This window comes from Mustela erminea, chromosome 4 (assembly GCF_009829155.1).
Source record: "Mustela erminea isolate mMusErm1 chromosome 4, mMusErm1.Pri, whole genome shotgun sequence".
NCBI lineage: Eukaryota > Metazoa > Chordata > Mammalia > Carnivora > Mustelidae > Mustela > Mustela erminea.
In genome coordinates, this window is record NC_045617.1 from 104,591,638 (window position 1) to 104,616,931 (window position 25,294).

General features: G+C 37.1%; 1 protein-coding gene across 11 annotated transcripts in view; it reads right to left on the minus strand.

Moving 5' to 3' along the window:
• The window catches only part of KHDRBS2 (KH RNA binding domain containing, signal transduction associated 2), a 601,759-nt gene that overhangs the window by 283,429 nt on the left and 293,036 nt on the right, over window positions 1-25,294 (minus strand). For all 11 annotated transcript variants that reach the window (XM_032340352.1, XM_032340351.1, XM_032340350.1 and 8 more), the window contains exon 4: window positions 10,834-10,980. In XM_032340352.1, the coding sequence (XP_032196243.1) occupies window positions 10,834-10,980 (147 nt within the window). The remainder of the gene's footprint in view (window positions 1-10,833; window positions 10,981-25,294) is intronic.

Genomic DNA, 25,294 nt, shown 5'->3' on the forward strand with positions numbered 1-25,294 from the left:
TGTATTTCTTAAAAGATAATCGTTATGAGGTAGACTTTTTAACTGGGGGTTATCAACACCTTCAAGAAACTAATCAAAACACACTCTCTTTTACTCCACAGCCCCTTCACCTTGATCTCCTGTTCTACCTTTATCTTTCGAACTTTCTCCATCTGGCTGCATAACTGACTCTTATCTGTATGGTGGTGGTGTCAGCAATTGATTTTTCCTTTCTTTCTTTTTTTTTTTTTTAATTGAGATAAAATGGGCCTATAACGTTATGTAAGTTTCAGGTGTATAACACTGTAATTTGACATCTGTATATGTTACAAAGTGATCACCACCAAAGTGTAATTACCACCCATCACCATACAACTGACCTCTTTCCTTCACACGTCTTGCCCACCTCACAACGTCCTTTCACTCTGGTAACAATCAATCTGTTCTACCTGTGAGTTTTTGCATTATTTTATTTATTCATTTGTTTTGTTTTCTAGATTTCACACATGAGTGAAATCATATGGTATTTGTCTTTCTCCATCTGCCTTACTTCACTTAGCATTAGACCCTTTAGGTCTATCCATGCTTTTGCAAAAGGCAAGATTTTTTTTTTCTTTATGGTTGAATAATATTCCATTGTATATACATATAACACATTCTCTTTATCCATTCACCCATGGATGAATACTTAAGTTACTTCCATGCCTTCACTATTGTAAATAATGTTGCAATAAACATAGGGGGTGCATATATCTTTTCAATTAGTATTTTCATATTCTTTAGATAAACACTCAGAAGTGGAGTAACTAGATCATACGGTAGATCTATTCTTAACATTTTGATACATCTCCCTACTGTTTTCCATAGGGGCTGCACCAATTTACACTCCCAATAACAGTGTATAAGGGTTCACTGTTCTCCACATCCTCTCCAACATTTGTTATTTCTTGTCTGTTTCATAATAGTCATTTTAACAGGTGTGAGGGCATATCTCAATATGGTTTTGATTTGAAATTTCCTAAGAATTATTGATGTTGGACATCTTTTAATGTGTCAACTGGCCATTAGTATGTCTTCTTTGGAAAAAAGTCTGTTCAGATCATCTGTTTTTTAATAGGGTTGTTTGGGTTTTTGTTGTTGTTATATGAGTTCCTTTTACACTTTGGAGATTAGCTCCTTATCAGATATATGGTTTGCAAATATCTAGTAGGTTTTTTATTTTGACAATGGTTTCCTTTTCTGCGGGTAAGTTTTATTTTTAGTTTGAAGTGGTGCCATTCATTTACTTTTATATCTGTTAGCCTTGCCTTTGGAATCAGATCCACATTGCTTAGACTGATGTCAAGAAGCTTATCACTATTTTTTCTTCTAGGAATTTTAGGTATGAAGGTCTTATATTCAAGTCTTTAATCCACTGGGTTAATTTTTGCCTATGGTGTAAGACAGTGACTTAGTTTCATTCTTTTGCATGTGACTGTCCAGTCTTCCAAGTACCACTTGTTGAAGAGATCATCTTTTCACCATTAGACGTTCTTGGCTCTTTTGTTATAAATTAATTGCCCATACATTTGTGGGTTTTCTTCAGGGCTCTTAATTCTATTTCACTGATCTATCTATTTTTATGCCAATACCATACTGCTTTGATTACTTTAGCTTTGTAGTCTAGAGAGTATGACACCTTTTGTAGTGTCAAGGAGTCTGTGATACCTCTAGCTTTGTTCTTTTTTCTCAAGATTGCATTGGGTATTGGAATCTTCTGTGGTTCCATACAAATTTTAGAATTCTTTCTACTTCTGTGAAAAATGCAACTGGAATTTTGACAGGGATTGCACTGAATTTGTATATTGCTTTAGGTAGAATGGACATTTTAACAATATTAATTCTTCTAATCCATGAGCACAGATTATCTTTCCATTTATTGTGTCTTCATTTTATTTCAACTTTGTCTTATAGTCTTTCACCTTGTTTAAATTTACCCTAAGATTTATTCTTTATAATGCAGCTGTTAGTGGGATTGCTTTCTTCATTTCTCTTTCTGATAGTTTGTTACTAGTGTATAGAGCTGCCAGATTTCTGTATATTTAATTTGTATCCCACAATTTTACTGAATTCACTTATTCTAACACCTTTTTTTGGTGAAGACTTTAAGGTATTCTATATATAGTACCATGTCATTTGCAAATAGTAACAGTTTAACCTTTCCTTTTTGTCTTGAATAGCTCTTATTTCACTTTCTTATCTTATTACTCTGGGTACAGCTTCCAATACTATGTTGAATAAAAGTGGCAAGAATGGGTATGCTTGTCTTGTTCCTGATCTTAGAGGAAAATCTTTCAGTTTTTCAACCATTGAGTATGATGTTAGCTGTGGGTTTGTCATATATAGCCTATATTATATGTTTACGTACTTTTCTTCTATACCCACTTTGTTAAGAGTTTTTATTGTAAATGGAGGTTAGATTTTATAAATGTGCTTTCTGCATCTATTGAATTGTCTTTTGATTTTTATCTTTCTTGTTGTCGTTAATGTGGTGTATCATGTGGATTGATTTACAGATGTTGAAACATCCTTGCATCCCTAGAATAAATCCCATTTGATCATGGTGCATGATCCCTTTACTGTATTACTGAATTTGGTTTGCTATTATTTTGTTGAGGATTTTCACATCTATGTTCATCAGGGATACTGGCCTATAATTTTCTTTTCTTTCTTTCTTTTTTTCTTTTTTTTTTGCTGTGCCCTCATCTAGTTTTGGTATCAACGTGATGATACGAGTGGTAATTTTCCTCTTTCACTTCTGATTTTATTTACTTGAGTCCTCTCTATTTTATCTAGTGACTTAGTGAGTCTAACTAAAAGTTTGCCAATTTGGTTTATATTTCAAAGTACCATGTCTCCTAGCACTAACAGGCTAGAAGAAATTTCCAAAATAGTGTTTGACAGTGCTAGTATTAGCAAGTTCAGAATGAGATCACAAAAATGGCAAATGTTAGTGTCTCTGTCCCAGAGAGAATCCCAACAAGTTCCTGCTTCTCCAGCAGACACCCCAAATTAGTAAGTGGGTCTCCTTCACTCATGGTCCAAGTGCTTATCCAACTGGTGTTTTTAAGCTAAGTTGTGGGACAAGTTACTTTATGTGTAAGCCCTTTAAGAGTGGGTTCTCACATTTCCTACAGCTCTATGGTTTTCTTGGATATAATTCCTGGTGATTTTCAAAGCCAGGCTTCTTGGGGGCTCATCTGTCCTGATCAGAATCTAGGGTTGGGTACCTGGTATGGAGCATAGACCCCTCCCTTTTCAGGGAAAAGAGTTGCATTTTTGAGATCCCAACTGTGGATTGCTGTGCCTAGGCAGGGGGAAGGGGGTTTTCCTGGGAAGACCATGGTTTGCTAATATTTTGTTGAGGATTGCCTCTGCCTCTTCTATTTTGACAGTCTTTTTCTTCTTTGCTGTGAAGGCTTAGTCATCCAGATTTCCGATTTTTTTTTTCCTGAGGAAATTATTCCACATGTGGTGGTAAATTTTTTGTGTCCATAGGAGGTTGTGAGCTCAGGATCTTCCTACACTGCCACCTTGAACCCCTCTTAGGAGACAAGATTTTGCTGACTCTAGAATTAACACTTTCGGTTTGATCAAAATTGCCTGGTCCGTCATACTACTGTCCATATTGTCCTTACTATCTAATCTGGTCTCTCATTTCCCTTTCTCTCTTAAATCTGTCTCCATAATATTTATTTTTTAAATCTTGAAGATAGTTCTCAGTTATTAAATACACAGGCAGTTATTAAATAGTAGATAGTTCTCAGTTATTAAATACACAGGCAGTTATTAAATACACAAATTCCTAGAATCATACCTAGCATATATTTGATGTTTAGAAATATTTGTTGAATTGAATATAAACAAATCTTCTGCTTTGCATTATTTAGACCATTGATACTACTTACTTAAATTATTGACTTGGTTAAAATTATACGTTTATTTAACAGATTCTGATCATTGAATTATTTTCCTGCTGTGATTCTTTTTTTTTTGTACCAAATTCTTTTTTTGTACCAAATTATTTTGTAACAAATCATGAGTCTTCTTAAGTTGCATCCAGCTATAAAAGTATTTTCAGGTCAGTATTGGCATATGTTTGTTGTGTACCTGTGTACAAGTGCAGGATTAGCATTCAGTAAATGTTCTAATTACAATATAAAATTTCTATTTGATCCTCTACGAATTCCATTATACTTGAATCAGAAGGCGTTAAGAGGTGAAGATTTTTTTAAAGATATTTTTATTTTTTTAAGTAATCTCTACCCCCAACATGGAGTTTGAAAGCACAACCCTGAGATCAAGAATTGCACACTCCACTAAGCCAGCCAGGTGCTCCAAGAGGTGAAGATTTTTGCCTGGAAGATCAAACCTGTATCCTTAAGAACCACAGATCTTTAAAAACACAGATAACCTTAGGAATGATGCTAAACCTTCATGCAAATGACTACATTTGGTATTGCAAAAGCAGTTCTTGTGATTTAATGCCAGTTAATGGGGAAGAAGTAAATCATCAAGATGAAATCCAGATGGTGAAAGAAACAGGAGAAAGATACTGGGTAACTAAAAAGCAATAAAAACTCCTGAAAAGAGTGGCCTTGAAGAATTGAGATCCCTGAAGTCAAATGAGCCCAGAAATCATTAGTGATAAATTGTTTCTTAAAACAGAAAGGAGATGATCACATCCTGGCCCTAGATTCATAAAGTGAAACTTTGATTATTTGTACTGTGAGTAGTGTAGAAAATCAAACTCAGTAGTTATCCATTTCTTCTTTTTATCTGCTTTCCAGGTTAAGCCAGTCACTAAGGTCACTAAAGTGGCTTTATCTCAACAACAATAATAAAAATTATATTATTACAGTGGCATTCTAATTAATTATAAATTATTATAATAAATGTCATTCTAATTAATTATAATAATCATCATTATTAGTTATTTTCTAAGAATAATTAATAATTGTAATTATTTCCCTAGTCATAGGTCTGTATTATCTATTACAACTTATCAGATAAGAAGAAATACTCAATGCGAGTTGATTACAAATGTCTCCAAATACAATCAGAATATTATCCTAGTACTATAGCAATACAGGAAGCATTTCTGAGCAAGTAATAATTACATGAATACATGTGGCTTTTTGCTTAGTGCTGTTAGTTACCACACCATTAGAATATGGTTAATTATGAGAAAGAAAAGAGAATCAATTGTTTTGAAGGAAGCAATCTGAGGAAACTCTTGGCAACATTTTAACAACAACCACAGCAGTGAGGGAATGATATCCAGGTTATGGATTCTGTTTCTCTCTCTACATTGAACTTCATTTTTTTTATGCTATTGCTGATCATTACCCTGCCTGTAAGATGCTGTTGCCGTACATGCTGAACTCCGGCCACCTGCTCCCCAGAATGTATCTGCATTCTCCACCTTGTCTATAGGTCTTGTACCAATTATCATTACTTTTGCTGGCTGGTGGGTTTTTTATTTAATACATTGTTTTCCCTACATATTCACTTGCAAAAAATACTCTGACCGAATTTTTACTTCTTATCAAATTATAACATGAATTTCAGGAATATGTTCTTATATTTATAATCTTTCAAAACTTTATAAAATTTTTTTCAGTGCATGAAAGTCTAGATATTCCATCTCCTAGACTGAAAATACTCTGCTTTCCTTTTCTATTTTCCTTGTACCTACTTCCCTGTGTGATTGCTAATAATGATCAGTGTCATTTTCCCATTTCAGAGCTAGGATGACAGTCTTTGAGAAAGAGAAGGCAAGAATGTCCTCTCTTTGCTTTTACTCTAAAGAGGAAAAGCATTTACTTTTCTTCCATAGCACACTCCTGAGAGGTTTCCTATACAGGTTTCTAATCCCAAACCCAAAATGATATAATATGCCCTAATTGCCCCATTTTAAGCATCACTGCTGTCGCCAAGACGCACATCCAATCTGATGTAGGAAAGAAATAATATAGAATGATGCTTTTTTGTTTCTGTGTTGAATTGTGTTAATGTATTGTATTCTCTTACTAATGTACAATATGCTGTATTCTATGTTGAATATTACCTATATGTATATATATATATAAAATGCCTTTTCTTTAAGTGCTAAAACCTCTAGTGATGATCATTAGAGACCTATCCCAGTATGACAAGCACTTTTCAGATTCTGTCAACTCTGATAATATTCTAGTTCTGTGTAGCACACTATGATGAGAAAGATTCTGGGGCCATGACAGGGCTTGGTAGAAATGAGTATTGTAATCTCTTAATTCTATCAACAACTAACTCTTGAGCCAGTGACAAAGTAATCTTTTTGTTCTCTGTGACCTAAACCTAATTTCCTGGTTGGTGTGGGAACCCATCCTTTCATCTTTTCTATGAAAGAATTAATAAACTCACATTCAATGAGCAGAATTTTGCTAGGCCCTCATAAATTCTGAGACAACGTATTATGCTTCAATCATGAGCTAATTATTAAGCATTCGTATAATTTACTAGCTCAACCTAATTGAAAGTGAGAGTTAGCCCGTAGAAATATGAAATACAGTGTCATTATTTTAAAGTAATCTGCTGACAAGGGTTTGGAAAAAGGGAAGTTGTACTCAGGGATCCCAAGGGGTCTCATTCATAAACTACAATGTAAATGTTGTTCCCTAGCATTGTGTAGGAGGCGATCTGCACAACCATAGATGGCATGCTTAGTGCCTGAACTATAAGAGAAAGGAGTATTATAAAATATAATAATGATAATAATGACATTTGTTTACTCCTTTACTGATGATAAAGGAAAGTGAAAGCCTTTACCATTATCTAAACATATATTAGTTTAGGATTTTAAACCCTTTTTGTCACTATTTGTCAAATGATTTAATAGGCTTAATCTGTATTTGTAACACAAATTAGCAATAAATGAAAACTTTAATAGAGAATCTGCTCTAAGTATTAGAGATTAAAAATTAGGAGAATTCAATGTATTGATGTTTTATTGACATGCCACCCTACATGTTTTGATAAGACCGTAGTAACTGGATGGAGAGACCAGCAAGTTAGAAATTTTCTCCCTAGGTAATAATAATTCTTTTGCCCTTAACAATTCATTCAAAATACTAAAACTCCCTATTGTTTTGTTGGAAAACAAACAGCTTACAGCATTCAGACATTTCATGACATGTTGTATGTTCCGAAGTTAGCAGTCTCGAACAACTACAACGTCCAGACATAGGGCACATTGGATACATGCTGGATAAAAACTGTGACCATGGAAAGACACTCTGTTTTGTAGAGGAATTAGATGGTAGTCTTATTCTCCATTAGCTTTCTATATCATTCTAGCATACCTCTTACTGGCTATAATTCTTCACCTATCGTATTTGTAAATTTTAATGTCCTGATATGTTAGCGTTTCTATAGACTTTAATATTGAATGTCAAAAGAAACTTGGATCACCAAGTGATTTTTCATAATAAAAGAAGAACTGGCATTTCATGTTTGCTCCCTGTGGTTCCAGAGAAAGATGAAGTACACAGTTGCCATCCTTTGCTTGGTGCTGAGGCAAATAAGGCAAATGGGAAAAATTTATCAAGTAGGACTTCTACCGATTGTATAATTAGCCAATACAACATTGAGAGATATCAGGATATTTCTTTAATTATTTGTTTACTGATTTATTGAGAGTGAAAGCATGAGTTGGGGGGTGGACCATGGGTGGGGAGGGGCAGAGGGGGAGGGAGAGAGAATCTTTTTTTTTTTTTTTTAAGATTTTATTTATTTATTTGACAGAGAGAGAGAGAGATCACAAGTAGGCAGAGAGGCAGGCAGAGAGAGAGGGGGAAGCAGGCTCCCTGCTGAGCAGAGAGCCCGATGCGGGGCTAGATCCCAGGATGCTGGGATCATGACCTGCGCGGAAGGCAGAGGCTTAACCCACTGAGCCACCCAGGTGCCCCAGGGAGAGAGATTCTTAAGCGGACTCCACACTTAGCCCAACCTGGGGCTTGGTCTCACAACCCTGAGATCACAACATGAGCTGAAACTAAGAGTTGGAGGTTTAACTGACTGTGCAACCCAGGTGCCCCTATTATTTTTTAAAAAGCTTATTCAGGGGCATCTGCATGGTTAAGTCAGTCTGACTCTCTGTTCTGGCTCAGGTTGAGATCTCAGGGTTGTGAGATCAAGATCTGCCTTGGGCTCCAGGCTCAGTGAGAGGACTTCTTCTCTCTTTCCCCCCTTTTCCCCTGCCCCTCTCCACACTGGTATGCTCCCTCTCTCACCAAAATAAATAAATCTTTAAAAAAAATTTTAAAAGAGAACAAAAACTTATTCATTCAATCATTTATTCACCCATGCAAAAAATATTTATTACATGTTCCCATGTGTCTGGCATAGTTCAAAACAAGGAATCAAGCAGTAAAACTAACAATAATGCTCACCCTCATGACATTATATTTTAGCAGGAAACAATAAATGAATAAGTAATATATATTTTATGTGTGTAGATATAGAACAGGTTATAAAAGCTATGAGGAAAATTAAGTAAGTGAAGAGGGCCAAAGCATGAGAAGACAGTAAACTGGAGTGTTAATTAAGGGGCCAGTGATATTGTGAGCAAAATATAATAGGCTTGTACAAATGTAGGGAGGTGACTTTAGACGGTGTGATCAGGGAGGAATTTCCTGCATTCCTAACATGAGCAGCAACCTAAATGACAGCTGTCAGTATTTCGGCGAAGAATCTTTAAAGACCCTCAGTGAGAAGTGAGCCTGGAGAGTCTGGAGTGCGAGATGAGCAGAAAGACCGCACGTCTGGAGCAGAGAGGGGGAGTAGTCGGTCAGGTAGAGAGAAGATTCCCAGAGGTGGGCAGGAACAGGTTATATGGGTCAATGTGAGATTTTCCTTTCTCAGCCGGATGGGTATATATAAAGCATCTTAATTTTGGGATACTATGCTTTCAACTTGACCCAAGTAGCTGTGTTATATCTCTGCATCACTCTTGGTGCCTATTAATCTACCATTCCATCAGTCAGACTCCCAAACAAATAATTATTGCGCCATGCACGATGCTAAATGATGGGAATACAAGAGGCACTGCCAGCTCTGTCCTCATGGGGTCTATAGTTCCGTGGAGAAGTTACACATGAAATGATTACACGTATCACAAGGTCTAGAAATAGGGGAGATGTATCACTGGCATTTATAATAAAACAGGGTTAACCTAGCCCACAACTTAGATCCAATATATATGTAGCAATTATATAGTGTACATATAATATACATATTTAACCTCAAGTATACATATTTAACCTCAAGAAGTCATTCCAAGATTCTATCTACTATAACAATAAAATAGATTAAAAGCATCCATTTAAGTGTTACTTAATAATTTTCTATGTCCTTTCATATACATTATGCTATTTAATATTCACAATAACTGTGACAGAGGTCAATCAGTTATAATTATCTTCTTTTTAAAGAAGCTGAAGCTCTGAGAACTTAAATTATATGTCTACAGGCATGAAATGAGTTAGTAATGCAGGTAGTCCTAGTCTTTTTCTACACCACCTATATCACTAGAGGCCTGATCTAAGTATAGTAAAACTGCTTACCCAACAGCACGAGGCATTTAGTTTGGAGGCAAAAGGAAGAGAGCACATAACATCCTCATGCTTATGAAATATTGGATCTATTTAGGAAAGTGTTCTGATAAGCACCAAAAAATAAATTGTGCAGAAATTCTGTGTGCGTATAAAGTTAGGAAATAATCAGTGTGGTATGGGACTGCTCCATAACCTTGTCTTGACAGAAATTTTTAAGCTGGGCACATAAATACATTATGTGGCTAGATTTTGATGCTTTTATGTTCTGAAATTCTGTTTTGTTTTGTTTTTTTCCTTTTCCCATTCTCAAAATCATTGCCAATCAATGAATCTTACCTACCATTTCCTCTGAGTTTATTGCTTACTTTAGAAATCTACAGTGTTTCTTCATTGAACAGATTAATCTTAGCTATTCTCTTGCTCCTCTGCCCAGGCACTCCAGAAAACCAGACTCAGCATTCTCTTCCAATTATCTTATTCCCAGCTCTAAGCCCCAGCGCCAATTCTGTTTGAATGACCTCTTCCTAGAATGCTAAATTGTCTACTTTTATAAAAGCTTCATTCATTTAACCTTCCTCTATTTCTTAGAAAATCAGTAGAGAATTAATTCTACCCAATATGCAGCCCTGAATTTGCTGCCTTACTAAATGAACGATCTCTGTTGCTCTTATAGAGTGCTAAGAGTTTATTTTTCCAATTTTTGTTTGATGTCAACAATTGTCTGGCTCTATTAATATTGATTATTTTACATTATGTTTTATAATGAGCCTGCACCTGGCATAATGTCACGTAACAGTACATTTGGTATTTTCAAGTAACGTCTTTGTCTTGTTGCAAATATTACATATCTAATCTCTTTCCCCCTCCCATTGTACCTGCAAATGCTTTACCAAGAATACATGTCAACTACCAAGTGATTCAGACACAAGAGAAAAGCTCACTACTTCAATTACATATTTGTGTTTATGTGTCAATGGTCATTTTCTTCCTGACTGTGAACTAGTGATGTATGGAGGACACGGTCAAACCTTGGGTATGTGGCAACATGCCAGGTCCTGTGCTAATTGATTGATGTAACCTATTTTATTTTACCTTCTTGTCAACTCCACAAATAACTAGTTTGCCACATGACTCTCTATCTAAAAGTCAGTGACGATCAAAGGCGCACTTAAAAAAAAAGTTATGAGAAACATCTTTGTGAAAAATGAAAGACACTTACGGGAACCAGGAATTTTTTAATCTCTTCCAATGCATGACTCATTCGTGAATAAGCTTCCCCAGGTGGAGCAAACACTTCAATTAATACATGAAGTTCATCACTCAAGTGGGCATATTTGGCTTCCCCACTCTTCCTTAATTCTTCTTCCTGTGAAAGAGGTTATTTTTAGAAATACAAATCCACCCATTTTGCATTGACTTAACATTTACTGAGATTGTGACAAAAGGGCATAATCTAAGCAAATTTTCCATAAGTAGAAACCCTTTGAGAAATAAAAATCTGGTACAAGCCATTTAAAGATTTTAAAATCATTTTTGAGTGTTTGAATGATTTTTCTAAAAAGCTGGCATAATTATCATCTACAATGGATTTTAATCAGCTAAATGAAAATGCTAAACCCCTGAAAAGAAGTTACAGAAATGCCTTAAAGTTTGAGTGTACACTACTATATTGAGGAAGAAAAGGATTGTTTTTGTGTCTGATGAGTAATATTTTGCAGATAATAAACGAAAGATTATCACTGTTCTTTAAGAAAACAAGAACTTTCGGGACACCTGGGTGGTTCAGTCTGTTAAGCATCTGCCTTCGGCTCAGGTCATGATCCCAGGGTTCTGGGATCGAGTTCTGCCCTGGGCTTCCTGCTCGGCAGGGAGTCTGCTTTTCTCGCGCTCTTTCTCTGTCCCTTTCCCCCAGCTTGTGCCTGCTTTCTCTCTCTAGATCTCTCTCAAATAAACAAAATCTTAAAAAAAAAGAAAACAAGCACTTTCTAGCTATTTTTTGAGAAACAGTGTAAAGGTTACCTGTTCTCCATTAATGTATGCAAAACCAATGTCTTGGTTTTTGTCTAGGTGCCCACTGGCCCAGGCTGTCATCTGCCTTTGTACCCACATTTTCTCTGTCATTTGCTGCCTCATTTTAGTCAACAGAAGTCCATTAAAGGGCTGGCAGTTAAGCATTATGTTGGCATTCATTCTGCATGATCTATATCTCCTCAGCTTAACCAACAACATGGTACTGTTAGATCAGATTTTTTGTAGTACTGTACCCAAGCGACTACTGTGGCCTGATTAATTCAACACAGGAGCAGAGCCAATCAGTACCTGATCTATATACTTTGCTAATGAGTGCCAGGAAGTTGACGCCTAACATCTCTTAATCTCACAATAACCTTGCACATTATTCACAACTCAGACTAGAAAACTGAGTTTAAAAAACCTCAAGTCGTTTCAGCAAAGTTAGGATTCAAATCCAGTTCATTTTGCAACCAGATTTGCATTTGTCTAGGGTATTCATGGAAGCAAAATTCATTTAAAATAGTAACATAATGTTAATTATGTTTTACTCTTCCTGACTCCCCTCCCCAGTAAACTTGTAGTTGTTCCACTAAATTTCAAAGGATAAAAACTGAATGACAAAGTAATTTTTAGTTTTATGTGGGGACTGACTAGAAAAGTAACATGAGTAGACCTTAACTAGATAAATGAAAGCAAATTTGCTATTGATCTCTTATGAGTTAAGTATATGAACCATATTAGTGTGCTTAACTGAAGAAATGTCCATCGTTTCAATACATGAAGGATCCATGAAAGAGATGGGAAGGTGTGCTTGCTTTTCTGTCCATCCCCCATGTAATCAAAAGTCTCCAAACAGCAACATCTTTCAGCCTGGTAGTCCACTCTACACCCCTAAGCCTACTTTCCATCTCTATGTAGGAATTTTTACTTAAAAGGGTTATCTTAACGCCCATTTCTCAGTTTAGGGAGAAGAAGCACTTGCCTCAAAGACTATGCACTTACAGAGTGTAGTAAACATTTCTTTCCTCTTGGGGTTCTGCTGCAAGGCAAGCTGGTCCTTCTCTCTGGGGTCGGCTTCACTTGCACCTAAGTGTTCAGGTGGTTAAATCAGGATTCTTCACACTGCCTCCTTCTCCATACTTCCTGAACTGATTTCCTGCTGGTTATCAAGGGCTTCTTGCTAGCCAGATTTTATAGTGTCTGCATGCCTTGAGGTATGGCATTCAAATATGAATAATAATACTCATTTTAAAGGTTCTCAAATAAAATGAGCCTGACTACAGTCGGGCCACTAGCCTGATGTTCATGAATAAAATGCAGCTTGCTATTTAAAAAAATATTTGCCTCTCCCCTCCCCCATCATCTTTTATATAAGCAGATGAGGAAACTGAGGTCTTTGGCTATTAAAAAACTTGCTGGAGGTCACATGTGGGTCAGGATTTCAGCCAGGACCCAGTAAAGTAGGTGTTAGCAGTGATAAAGATTTCAAAGGAGAAAAGTTAACACAGCAGAAGCAATCGTGAGCTACTACTGGTTATTCTCAAAACTAAATTGCATATCTTCAAAGGTGTGTTACATTGGAACTCACATATTGGCGTAACTTTTGACAGAGCAAACGTTCCCAGGCCTTTGCTTCTTCCTGTCAAACTTCGATAATAATAGTGAGGTCCCAGGATTTTGTGGATTTTGAGAAAAGTGAAGGACATTTTATAATCTAAAAATGCTACACATATTTCTTACAGTAATAAGTATTATTTCTTACATTCTCAAGTAGTATTTTAAAATATTGCCGGGCTGTTTCAAGAGAGACCAAAATAAATGTATCTCAAATGTGAAGAAGAGTTTTCTTTCTGAAGTAGATGTCTAAGCGGTGAGTAACTGGAAGAGCAGGTGGTTCTTGTCTGCGGTCTTATCCAGGGATCCTGGTTCCCCCTCTCTTAACTCTAGCGGCCCCGAGGACATCATTTTCATGTTTATTGACGAAGGAGGCTGTCTACCATCACTTCTAAATTCTGCTCCAGGGGCCAGGGAAAGAAAATGTAGCAGCAAAAAGCTTATGTCAGGGACACATACCAGAGGTTTCATACATCATCTCTGCTCTTCTTCTCTTTGGTAAAAGTGTAGTCACATGGTGGCCCAATGCAATGGAAGCTATAAATGTGGTTTCAGACTGAGAAGCCATGAGACTCAGTGTGAGGGTTTCATTTATGACAGAAACAAGTGAGAATGGAGACTGGATGACAACAAGCCATCTTTGCACCCAGTCTTCATTTAGGGCTAGTTAAAATCATACCTATTCATTAAATCTAATTTTTTGAATAGCTAGCCATTGTCTGCCAGAACGTCCAGATTTTATTTTCAAAAACAAAACTACAAGGGCGCCTGGGTGGCTCAGTGGGTTAAAGCCTCTGCTTTCGGCTCAGGTCATGGTCCCGGGGTCCTGGGATCGAGCCCCACATTGGGCTCTCTGCTCAGCGGGGAGCCTGTTTCCTCCTCTCTCTCTGCCTACTTGTGATCTTTGTCTGTCAAATAAATAAATAAAATCTTTAAAAACAAAAAACAAAAAAGAAAAAACAAACAAACAAACAAGCAAACAAAAACCAAGACTATAGCCCCAGTGGATTTGTAACATGAAGCTTCAAGTCTGTCTCTGGGCAGACACCACAGCCATTCCAAATCGCACCAATGTCCAGAAACCAGTAAGTACATTTATAGTAATTTAATAAAATCTCATGAGGTATTTCTTAAACAAGAGTTCCAAATGTATTTTGAGGGAAAAAAAAAGTTTATCTTTGCAGTAAATTCATTATTTGATAAGTTGATTATGAATGGGGCAGTAAGTAGTGTTTTTATGTTTCTGCCCAATTATCTTTTTGTGTGTTTTGTAACAAAGATCATAGTATTGTGGCAGGTTACACTAGATAGAAAGGAGGACATAACAGCAAGAAAAGTAAAGAAAAAGATTAAGAAATTAGAAATGGTAGGGGCACCAAGGTGGTTCAGTGAGTTAAGACTCTGTCTTCGGCTCAGGTCATGATCTCAGGGTCCTGGGATGGAACCCCGAAGCATGGGCTCTCTGCTCAGTGGGAAGCCTGCTTCTCACACCCCACCTGCCCCACCTGCCTGCCTCTCTGCCTACTTGTGATCGCTGTCAAATAAATAAATAAAATATTAAAAAAAAAAAAAGGAATTAGAAATGGTAGCGAAAAATCTTGGGTATAAATTGACACGAACTGGTCCGAAGTTACCAGTACAGAAGACTGGTTCTCCATCTAATGAAAGCACAGAAAAGGGCACAGGGACTAAATCAAAAGAATGTAAGATGCACATATTAGAAGGTGAATCAGCATGACGTCATTTAGAATTCTGCTTAAAAGACTGCACATTCAGTTGATATTATTTAATCTTCCATGAAAAAGGTACATTTATTCCACTGAGGATATTTACTTAAACCGCTGACCTTCAGAACACGATTTATGGTGTTCAGCTATTACAAAGGAATCACGAGCTAATTATTTCAAGTGCAATTATTAGCTGCTAAACATGAGAAATTCAAAACAAAGTCATTACAAATATCGAATCTAGTTTTACATATCCCCAAACATTCTACACCCGTGTTGTACCCTAAGGTAAAATATAAGTAAAACATATCAGTTTTTTACTGGTTGTTTTACAGAGAATAGCATTACAGGAAAGAGAGTCTAATTTGAATTGCATTCGTGTGTTAAATCGTTAAAAGGATTTTAAAGAAAACTTTCTCTTAGGAATTATCACTTGTATTTTAGCTTCCACAAAAGAATGCTTCTGATTTGGAAATAATTTGACAATTAGAAAAGTTTCCTCTTAATTCAAAATAGCATGTTCATTGAAAAAAACTTGAAAAAAATCCCCCAAACTACAAATATCTTAAAAAATATCAACAACCACACAATTTAAGACATACTATTAGCATTTTCAGTGTATCTTCTTCAAGTATCTTTTTACAGTAATAGCAATGAAATTGAAATCATAATTTTAATATTGCTTCTTAGGTCATGGGTATGCAAAGTACTTTCCATAGGCTATCTAATTTTGTATGTACAACTATACTTTATTCTACATAATGTTACTTCCTTCATTCTACTGATGAGGGGACTGGTACACAGAGAGAAAATTGTCCAGGATTACAGAGACTATAAATCGTGGAGTTGGGTTAGAACTCAGATAATCTCACACCAGGTCTAGTGGTTAATCACACTGGTATGTACTGATATAGGTATGATAAATGTAAATAAACATTTTCTAGGTCCAGATTTCCCCATAGATGTATCTGCGTAGTTTATGGAATATCATAGCTAGTGGTCTCTCAGCAATTTCCTGGTATTCAGTCCCATGTAGCCCTGGGCTGTCCAGGGTATCCTACAGCAGATAACAGGTCCTTATGCACTTAGCCCATATGATATGAATTTCTTCTCCCCTCCTAAAAGGTTCTGATTCCTTGGAAGCTGTATGCTTATCAGTGCTTGGTGAAACTATTATTTTCAAGGTTCTCACTACTCATCTCCTATTTTATGAAGGACTTTACCTAAAAATGCTAGTGATCTCACGTCACATTGTTTATGCCTAATCCTCTGTTTGGACCATCCATTCCAAACAAGGCATTTATCCAAAGTATTTAAGGTGGAGCTCAGATTAGTTTGCACAATTTCTCATGGATACTCATGCTGTATTCCTCCAACAAACGTACCTCATGAAGGGTCATTCTCTATTTTCCTGCATAGTTTGTCCAACAGAGGGGCAGGGTCTTTGGGACCCTCTGTACCCACATTCCATTCTGGAGTAAAGACTTCAGTCAGCTTACAACTGGGTATTTCATCTTAGTTCAGATGACTCAAGGCAAATTTGCCCAAAGAGGACACAGGATTAGATGTTCCCTTATGTTGTGAGCCTGAGTCCAGCCTTATGCTCCCTGGATTTGCCAACTTTTAGTTGTAATGTAAAACCCAAAATGTCTTAAAGTACCTTAGAATATCCACAGTTAAAATCATTTATGGGTGACAGAGACTTCATTTAAAATATCAGAGGGGCACAAAGCAAAGAGGTCACATTGATAACCTCATTACAGCAACTCAAAAAATTCTCATTCTCTTGTCACAAGTTCTTCCCTGCTTCATTACACAATTTTAATTTTTTTTTCTTTCCTGTGTCTAATGTTTGTATTACTCTTTCCTCCCACTTGGAATTTCCGAGGAAATTTCAAATTATTTTCACCTCTATTAGAGAGAGTAATTTAGTTATTGAGGGCTAATTCCTAAGCTTGCAAGTCCAACTTACTGGAGCTCAGTGAAATAAAGGGCCTACCAGTTAATCGACCCTACTATCCTTAAAAGTCACAGTGGTGATCATCATTTGCTACTTGGGATGACCCTTTGGAATCTGTCTCTGTCTCTGTCCACCTCTCTTTTTATCTCTCACACACACATGCAAATAGAATGCTCTTTAAAGTGGAACTCTAGTTAAAGAAAATGTTTCCATTTTGTTAAGAAGAGTGTTCACTTGCTTTGGGCAATTTTCTAAAAAAAAAAAAATGTTATAAATTGTCTCAATATGATGTAAATCATGTACTCCTCCTTTGTGTTACTCCAGATTTGGGGTTATTTTGTCTCTCCAGTGTCTCCTGAAAAAGCACGCATTACCAGCAGAGAGGACACCTGAGTAACTCTGTTGATGTCCCAGCCATCATTTTTTTTGTTTTTAAAAATTTTATTTATTTATTTGAGAGAGAGACAGTGAGAGAGAGCATGAGCGAGGAGAAGGTCAGAGGGAGAAGCAGACTCCCCATGGAGCTGGGAGCCCGATGTGGGACTTGATCCCTGGACTCCAGGATCATGACCTGAGCCGAAGGCGGTCATCCAACCAACTGAGCCACCCAGGCGCCCCCAAGCCATCATTTTTTTAAACACCTATGTATTCACCTAGATGTATATATGTGATATCATATATATGTTATATTTTCTTCTCTTAAATATTTAATTACAGAAGTAGTCTTTACTCTGAACCACTTAACCAACTCACCACAATTGCTAAATATTTATTCCCCCATAAAATAGTTAACCGAATGTCCACGATAATCTGATTGTTAAGATCCTACTGCCTAAACTTTATAAACCCTGAGTCAGTGGCATTAGTTCCCAAACTTGTTTATACCTGTTGTATTTGTTATTGTTATTGTATTTTATTATATTTTTATAATTCCCCTTTCAACTTTTTAAAAATTATCAAAAAACTTTCAAACCAAAAACATATAGGTTAAGGGAGATTTTACTGTTTCAAAATTGCTTCTGTAATTACATTAATTAATTATGATTTTTGCACAATATTTTGTTCCTAGATTACAGCATCATTATTCTATTTCATAATTTATCTTTACACACATCTGTTTCATCATTTTCTTATCTCCCAAATTATTCTTCATATATAAGTGTATCTGATAGAATATGAGGAAGATATTCAATAAATTCTTGTTGAATTAATTACTTAGGGGTAAAAATCATGCTGCAGTTTTCTTTTATCAAAAAGAAATCTTTACTCTATTGCTCATGCTAAAGTTTTCTTTTCTTTTTCTTTTTCTTTTTTCTTTTTTTTCTTTTTTCTTTATTTATTTATTTGACAGAGAGAGAGGGGAGAGAGACAGTGAGAGAGGGAACAGAAGCCAGGGGTGTGGGAGAAGGAGAAACAGGTCTCCCAGAGAGCAGGGAGCCCAATGCAGGGCTCAATCCCAGGACCTTGGGAAGAAGACTGAACAGAAGAAGGTAGGCACTTAACAACTGAGCCACCCAAGTACCCCTCAGGCTAAGGTTTTCTTTAAATGCTCAACCATTTATTGTCCCGAAACCTTGGAATGGAGTGATCTATATTTACTAGTATGACTTTATTTTTAGCTTAGGAAAAAATGTCCAAATTATTATTATATTTAGTATGTCTCTGATTAAATGAATAACAATGTATAGGTCTTAAATATGTATATTCAATGATATTTTATTTTGTAAGCAAATAATTATGCAATTGCAGTTTACACCACATCAAGTATTTGTTCTGTTATTACAAGCATATAGTCTGTGTAAGTGAGTAAAACAACAGAAGGTTGTAACCTAAGAGAGTATTGTGGTGTTACTCATAAACAAGTTAGAATAAGCAAATTTTTTACCATAGCCCCTCCTCTCTAGACCTTCCTTGGCTTGATACCTTATTGCATAATGGCATTGGCAGCTGGTAATCTCTATACCCAACACGAGGCTCGAACTCACAACCTCGAGATCAAGAGTCACATGCTCTTCTGACTGAGCCAGCCAGGTGCCTCAGGAATTGGCAGATGGATCAGTTCTTACTAGATCATTCCCATTTCAGGAGAATCAATTTCTATATAAGTACAGTGCTTACTCTTTGCTCTCAGAAATCAATCTCAGCAAACTTTAGCATCCAGAAAGTTCCCAGTGATGCAAAATTTATAGTAATACCTTATCGACAACTGTTATAATCTTAGAGACTGAAATAATTTTTTGTATTGCTTTCTATGTATAGAAACAAATATTTCAAAAATCCTACAAATACCAACCACCGCTTTCTTTCTTTCTTTCTTTATTCTTTCTTTCTTTCTTTTTAGAAGGAAAGAAAGAGAGAGAGAGAAAGAGAGAATCTTAAGCAGCATCCATGCTTCACTCACAAGCCCAGGTCGGGGCTTGATCTCACAACCCTGAGATCATGACCTGAGCCGGAAATCAAGAGTCAGATGGTTCACCAACAGAACCAACCAGCTGCCCCCAAACGACTGCTTTTCTGTAGACACTTTTATGTAGCTCCAAGTCCAGGAAAGTGCATTGGAGCAGGACCTAGAAAGCACCAAGTGTAATATCTCTTCTTGCCATAGCTCCTCTACTAACTGCAAATTTTATCAGATATTTTGCTGTTGTGGCCTTCTTCATATGCAAGAAAAGAGAAAGTTACAGAGAGGGAATTTTCAAATGGTGCTTTGTGGAGCCCTGAGGGTTCCAGAAAGGTGTGTCTCATGGACCACATGGATACAAAATGAGGATTTTTTTCCATCCCACTCAACCATATCAACTCAACTTAAACCTGTTTATATATAACAGTTTGGGGTAAGAGGATATTGTTCCACAAGCTCACTAAACAAAAAATAATAGACAATGTTAGATATGATGATACTTAAGCTTTCTCACATCTTCAACATTTCATGACTCACCATATGACTCTCCTTCACAGCTACTGAGGACTTTGATAGTAGAATATGCCACTTTCCAAGCAGAGTATCTACTAGGATATATTACTTGGAAAATTAAAAATTAAAAATAGAAACTATTCATGTTACTCTTTAAGCACCTACAGTGAGGCTGCTACTGTGTATTTTACACACATTATGTCATTTAATTTTATAGAACCCTTAGGGGGGTATTGGAAGAAGCTGAGGGTAATGAAAAGTGAAAAAAAAAAAAGATTTTGGAGTTAGAAATACCTCAATTTGAATTAATAGCCCTGATACTTATTATAGAAAGGTACTATATTCTTTTGAGATTGGGTTTCTTCATCTACAAAATAAGGAAACTCTAAGTCTCTCATGTAAAGATGAAATGAGATAATGGACGTAAATCCCAAGTACAGTGTCTGGCACATTATAAACCCTCAGAAAAAGTTAAAGGTTTTTTTCTCAGAGAAGCTAAGTAACTTGGTTGCAATTATTCAGTGAATAAGAGATTTGAATTTAGCAGGCCTAACTCTAAAGTGCACTCTTATGTTAATGGGTGCTTTTAATGAACATTAAATTCACTTGAAAAAATATAATTATAAAAGTTTCAAATTAACTGTTGTTTCGATGTAAGAGTACATCGGTTGAATGCTGGTTTACCTATTAAGTTAATTTAAATGTATAACTTTAAGAGAATGTATATTTGAAAATTACTCTAAACCAGAGAGCTCACATGTCTTAGAAAGATAAGGAAAAATTAACATCACCCCATGTATTTCCTTGAATTTTAACTTTCAAATGACTCACAAATTTATTGTCTACAGTATGTCACATGGATCATATACCATTGAAAGACCATATATCATGATAGGTAACAGACCAGGTTCTGCTCATGTCAGGTCTTCATTTTGGAAGAGCTCTTTCTAATTGGAAGAGCTTATCCCAGCTCTTCCAATTAATGGCATAAAACGTGGGCAAGTGACCTTACTATTCCAGGTTTTGAATTCCTCCTTATAAGATGAAGATAGTAATAAAATAATAAGCACTAATCTGACTATCACTAAATATCATTATGCTAAATATACAGAATTCAAAACAATATTCAAAATTCTATATAAATTGAGAGAGTTAACATATTGGAAAATCCCAATTATTCTCCCAGGAGTAGTTCTTTCAGTGACAGGAATTTTAAAAAAAAAAAAAAAGTTGAAAACATATGATATAGAGTACATGCAAGTTTTATGCTGTGGTTTTTGCTTTAGCAATTATTTTTGTCATATTTTATCCTCAGAGTTATAATTTACTAGAGTGCTTTTTGCAGGCTTTTTCTTCTTAATGCCCCAGGGAATTTTCTTTTAACATAAATCTTCTTTAGAAATAAATAAGTCTATTGTCTGCACAGCTTTCTCCATCAAGAAGTTCAAATAAACACACATTTATTATTTATACCTTGGCTTGAATAGGATTTGTCTGAATTGTCAATTTAAAAGCATTTTTAAATACACATATGTGGAAATTCTTTTATGACAGTACAAATTAGTGGTCCAAAAATTTATCCACACAAAGTGTTTTTATACAAATGGATGCACATAAATACATGGTAGAGAAGCAATGGCTTGATCCTGAAGAACACCTCAGGTTTTTGTCAGTTTGTCACTTGCAAATTCCTGCCCCCTCGAATTCAAAGTGGCAAGAGCTCTTCTAGGTTATAGCTCTCAGCTATGGGGAATCTTTTCTCACCACATCCATTCTAATAGACCTAGTTTCATGAAGGGTGAAGTACCAGACATAGTGGAACCAAAGATGGTATTTTCTAAAGTAGGTCAGGATTTTAAAACCATATTAGTGGATAGTGCCAGAATATTCCTTATGGTTGAGTTTGGTAGCTGAGTGTTTACTAGAGGGTATAAACCTCAATTCAAGACCATCAAATCATACATTCTACATTACATCAAGAATGGTCTAACTTCTCAAACTAGAAGGTGTGTTGTTTGAAACAGTGAATGGAGTGTCTAGATACAATAAAAGGGCTCTTCACTTTTCAAGAAAAAGAAAGTCATTGGTCTTGACCAAATGGTCAAGGTCTTCGTCTTGAATTAACATATGAAAGACTTGTATCCCCTCATTTTATTTAAAAGTCACTTGCTTAGGGGAGCCTGGGTGGCTCAGTGAGTTAAAGCCTCTGCCTTTGGCTCATCTCAGGTCATAATCCCAGGGTCCTGGGATTGAGCTCCACATGGGGCTCTCTGCTCAGTGGGGAGCCTGCTTCGTCCTCTCTCTCTGCCTGCCTCTCTGCCTACTTGTAATCTCTGTCTGTCAAATAAATAAATAAAATCTTTAAAATTTTTTTTAAAAAGTCACTTGCTTAGTAATTAAGATCCTCAAAAACATTTGTGGAATAGAACCATTTGGGAACACAATTTTCTAAATATGCTTCTCTAGCCTCTTCTTTTCCATATCCAGCTGGATGTAAATGGGCTCCATTCAGGTTCAGCAGAGGGAATTGAGAAGGGGAAGTGAATGCACTTGGAAAGCAGTGTTGGAGCCCAGTGGAGAGAAACGGATAAAGGGAGTGGATCCTGGGAAGAGTCTGTCCTCAGAGATCTGTGCACTTTGTGGGGGAAGGACATGGGAGTGTCATGGTTCTCCCTGACCTCCGGAGCTGAGAAGCAACCAAAAAGCCTGCCCTGCCTTTGAGACTAGGAGAAATCAAGGAAACTGGGATCAGAGGCCCACTAGGGTGGGAATCCCTGTGTCTTCCACTCACTATTTAAAGAATGTCAGCAGTAATTGATTTCAACAACCACATCTAAGTTGACAAATAAAAATAGCATACAATACTAGCAGCCATAGACAAGAAAATCAGGCAGAACATCTCAACATATGCCATTTGAACACATGCCAATTGAATGGCAGAAGGAGAAAGATGAACACTTGAATAAACACATTTTAGGAAGCAGTGAAGGAGATAAAAATGCAGACACAAAAATTTTATGGCTGTGGGGCGCCTGGGTGGCTCAGTGGGTTACAGCCTCTGCCTTCGGCTCAGGTCATGATCCCAGGGTCCCGGGATCAAGCCTCACATTGGGCTCTCTGCTCAGCCAGGAGCCTGTTTCCTCCTCTCTCTCTCTGCCCGCCTCTCTGCCTACTTGTGATCTCTGTCTGTCAAATAAATAAATAAATAATCTTAAAAAAAAAAGAAAATTTATGGTTTTAAAAGATAAGACTTCTAAGGTAAGAACAAATGCAAATTAAAAATAAAAGGCTCAGTGGGTTGAGCCTTTATCTTCGGCTTGGGTCATGGTCTCAGGGTCCTAGTGATGAAGTTTTAGAATGTAAGTAGGTTTGGTGGGGTAGAGTCCGGAGCCAATGACCAAGAAAGAATTCTTGAGACATCTTTGGTGCAAACGGTGGTTTATTAAAGAATTGGGACTGGACCCGTGGGCAGAAAGAGCTGCTGCCCCTGCGTTGTGAAGGATGTAAGGTTTTATAAGATGGGGTTGGGGAGGTAAGGAAAAGGGAAGTTTCAATAGAACTTTCATATGCTAAAGAGGACCAACAAGAATCTGGATACCAGAGGTCTTGCCATTGTCAAGATCATTTTTTTCCCTTTTTAGCAAGCTATTAACATTAACATAGTTGGGAGATTCCCAAAGAATGTCACATATGTCCCACCCAGGAGTGGGGGTGGGGGAAGGTTGCAGGGTGTCAGCTTTTGCTTTGTCCTCAGCCAGCCTTCTGTTCCCTCATCACTAGGACTGGGCCCAGCATCAGGGTCTCTGCTCTCCTACCCACGCCTGCCCCCACATCTCTGCCTGTCTCTCAGCCTACTTGTGATCTCTCTCTGTCAAATAAATAAATAAAATCTTTAAAAAAAAACTTTTAAAAAAGGCTTTTAAGAGGCTGACTTCTCCCTGTTGAAAATAAGAGAGTTCCTTCCCTCCTTTTTCTCACAGCACTTACTTTAGAAAACTTGTGATTGTAAATCCTCTTCTCTTTGAAATGGACATAAATCCTTTTGAAGACCAGATAGGCCTATTGTTAACTTTATTACCTAGAAGTTGATTTCTCAAGGACTTGGAGTCATTTCTTTGAAATGTAAGCATCAGGATAGATAACACCATGGTCTCCCAGTTTCTGTGGGACTGAGAAGCCTAACTTCCAGGGCTGCCTTGCTCCAAGGGGCAAAATCACCTCCCATCATGAAGATGGAGTAAGTTTATTTTTCCCTGGGATGAAGCCGACTGGCTAACACTAATCACCCCAAGAACCACATAAAGTTAGGATGAACTCTATGACAAAGGGTCCTTTCAAGACTTCTTACTTGAGGAGGAGTTATTGTTTATGTTGAGAACAAGTATGTAATGGTTTCTGTCTCCTGGGATACATGAAAAAGTGAGATTTCTTTCTGTCTTTGCCATCTCTCAGTGGATTGCCTGTGATGTCCACTGCATTGTGCCTTAATGCTTATTCAATAATGAAAGTACTTTCTTTACTGCTATGTGGAAAGGATTTCTGGGCTGGGAAAAGATTTTGCTTTACTTATATTTCCCCATCACCCACTGAAATAGTAACCCATGCTGTGGCTACTCTGCCCATATCCTCCTCTTACCTTCCCGCATCCAGGATTTATTCACCTTTTTGATGAGGGAGCAGGAGGCTGGCTGAGGACAAAGCAAAAGCTGGCACCTTGCACCCCCTCTCCACCCGCTCCCCTCGGTAATATGTGTAGCATTCCTCAGGCACCCCTGACCCCTGACTGCCCTAAATGAGAAACAAATAGTTAACTTGCAGAGATCACAATCCTACAAGACCGGAATCTCCCAACTATCTTCATGTTAATGGCTTGCTAAAAGACAGTGAACTAGCCCAGAGACCTCCAAATCCTGGCACCTTGTAGGCCCTCTTTAGCATATGAAAACTCCTTTGAAACCTCCCTTTCCCTCACCTTCCCCCAACCGCAGGGTACTACACCTGCCATCCTTCACAACCCCAGGCAGCAGCAGCTCTTCCTGCCCATGGGTCCTGTCCCTGTGCTTTAATAAACCACCATTTTGCACCAAAGATGTCTCAAGAATTCTTTCTTGGTCATCGGCTCCGGACCTCAGTCCACGGAACCTCACCTAGGTTCTAGAACTTCATCATTTTTGCCAGACGGCTTGCTCTGGACGGGAGGGATAGCCCCACTTATGTATTTAGCAGGAAAGAAATGGCAGGGAATCAACCCCCTCTAGGAGCAGCTCTCAACTAGTGACTAGGAGAGTTGGCTTCTAAAGAATCAAGCTTGCTTTATCCTTAGACAAGGTAATCTGTAGGTTCTCGTTTCTCAGAGTACCTCAATGAAATAAGCTCACAGGCTGAACTTGTTTGACAATGCATGTTATACAGGTTTCTTCCGTTTTCTTATTTTACTTCTTCGCTCCTCTGT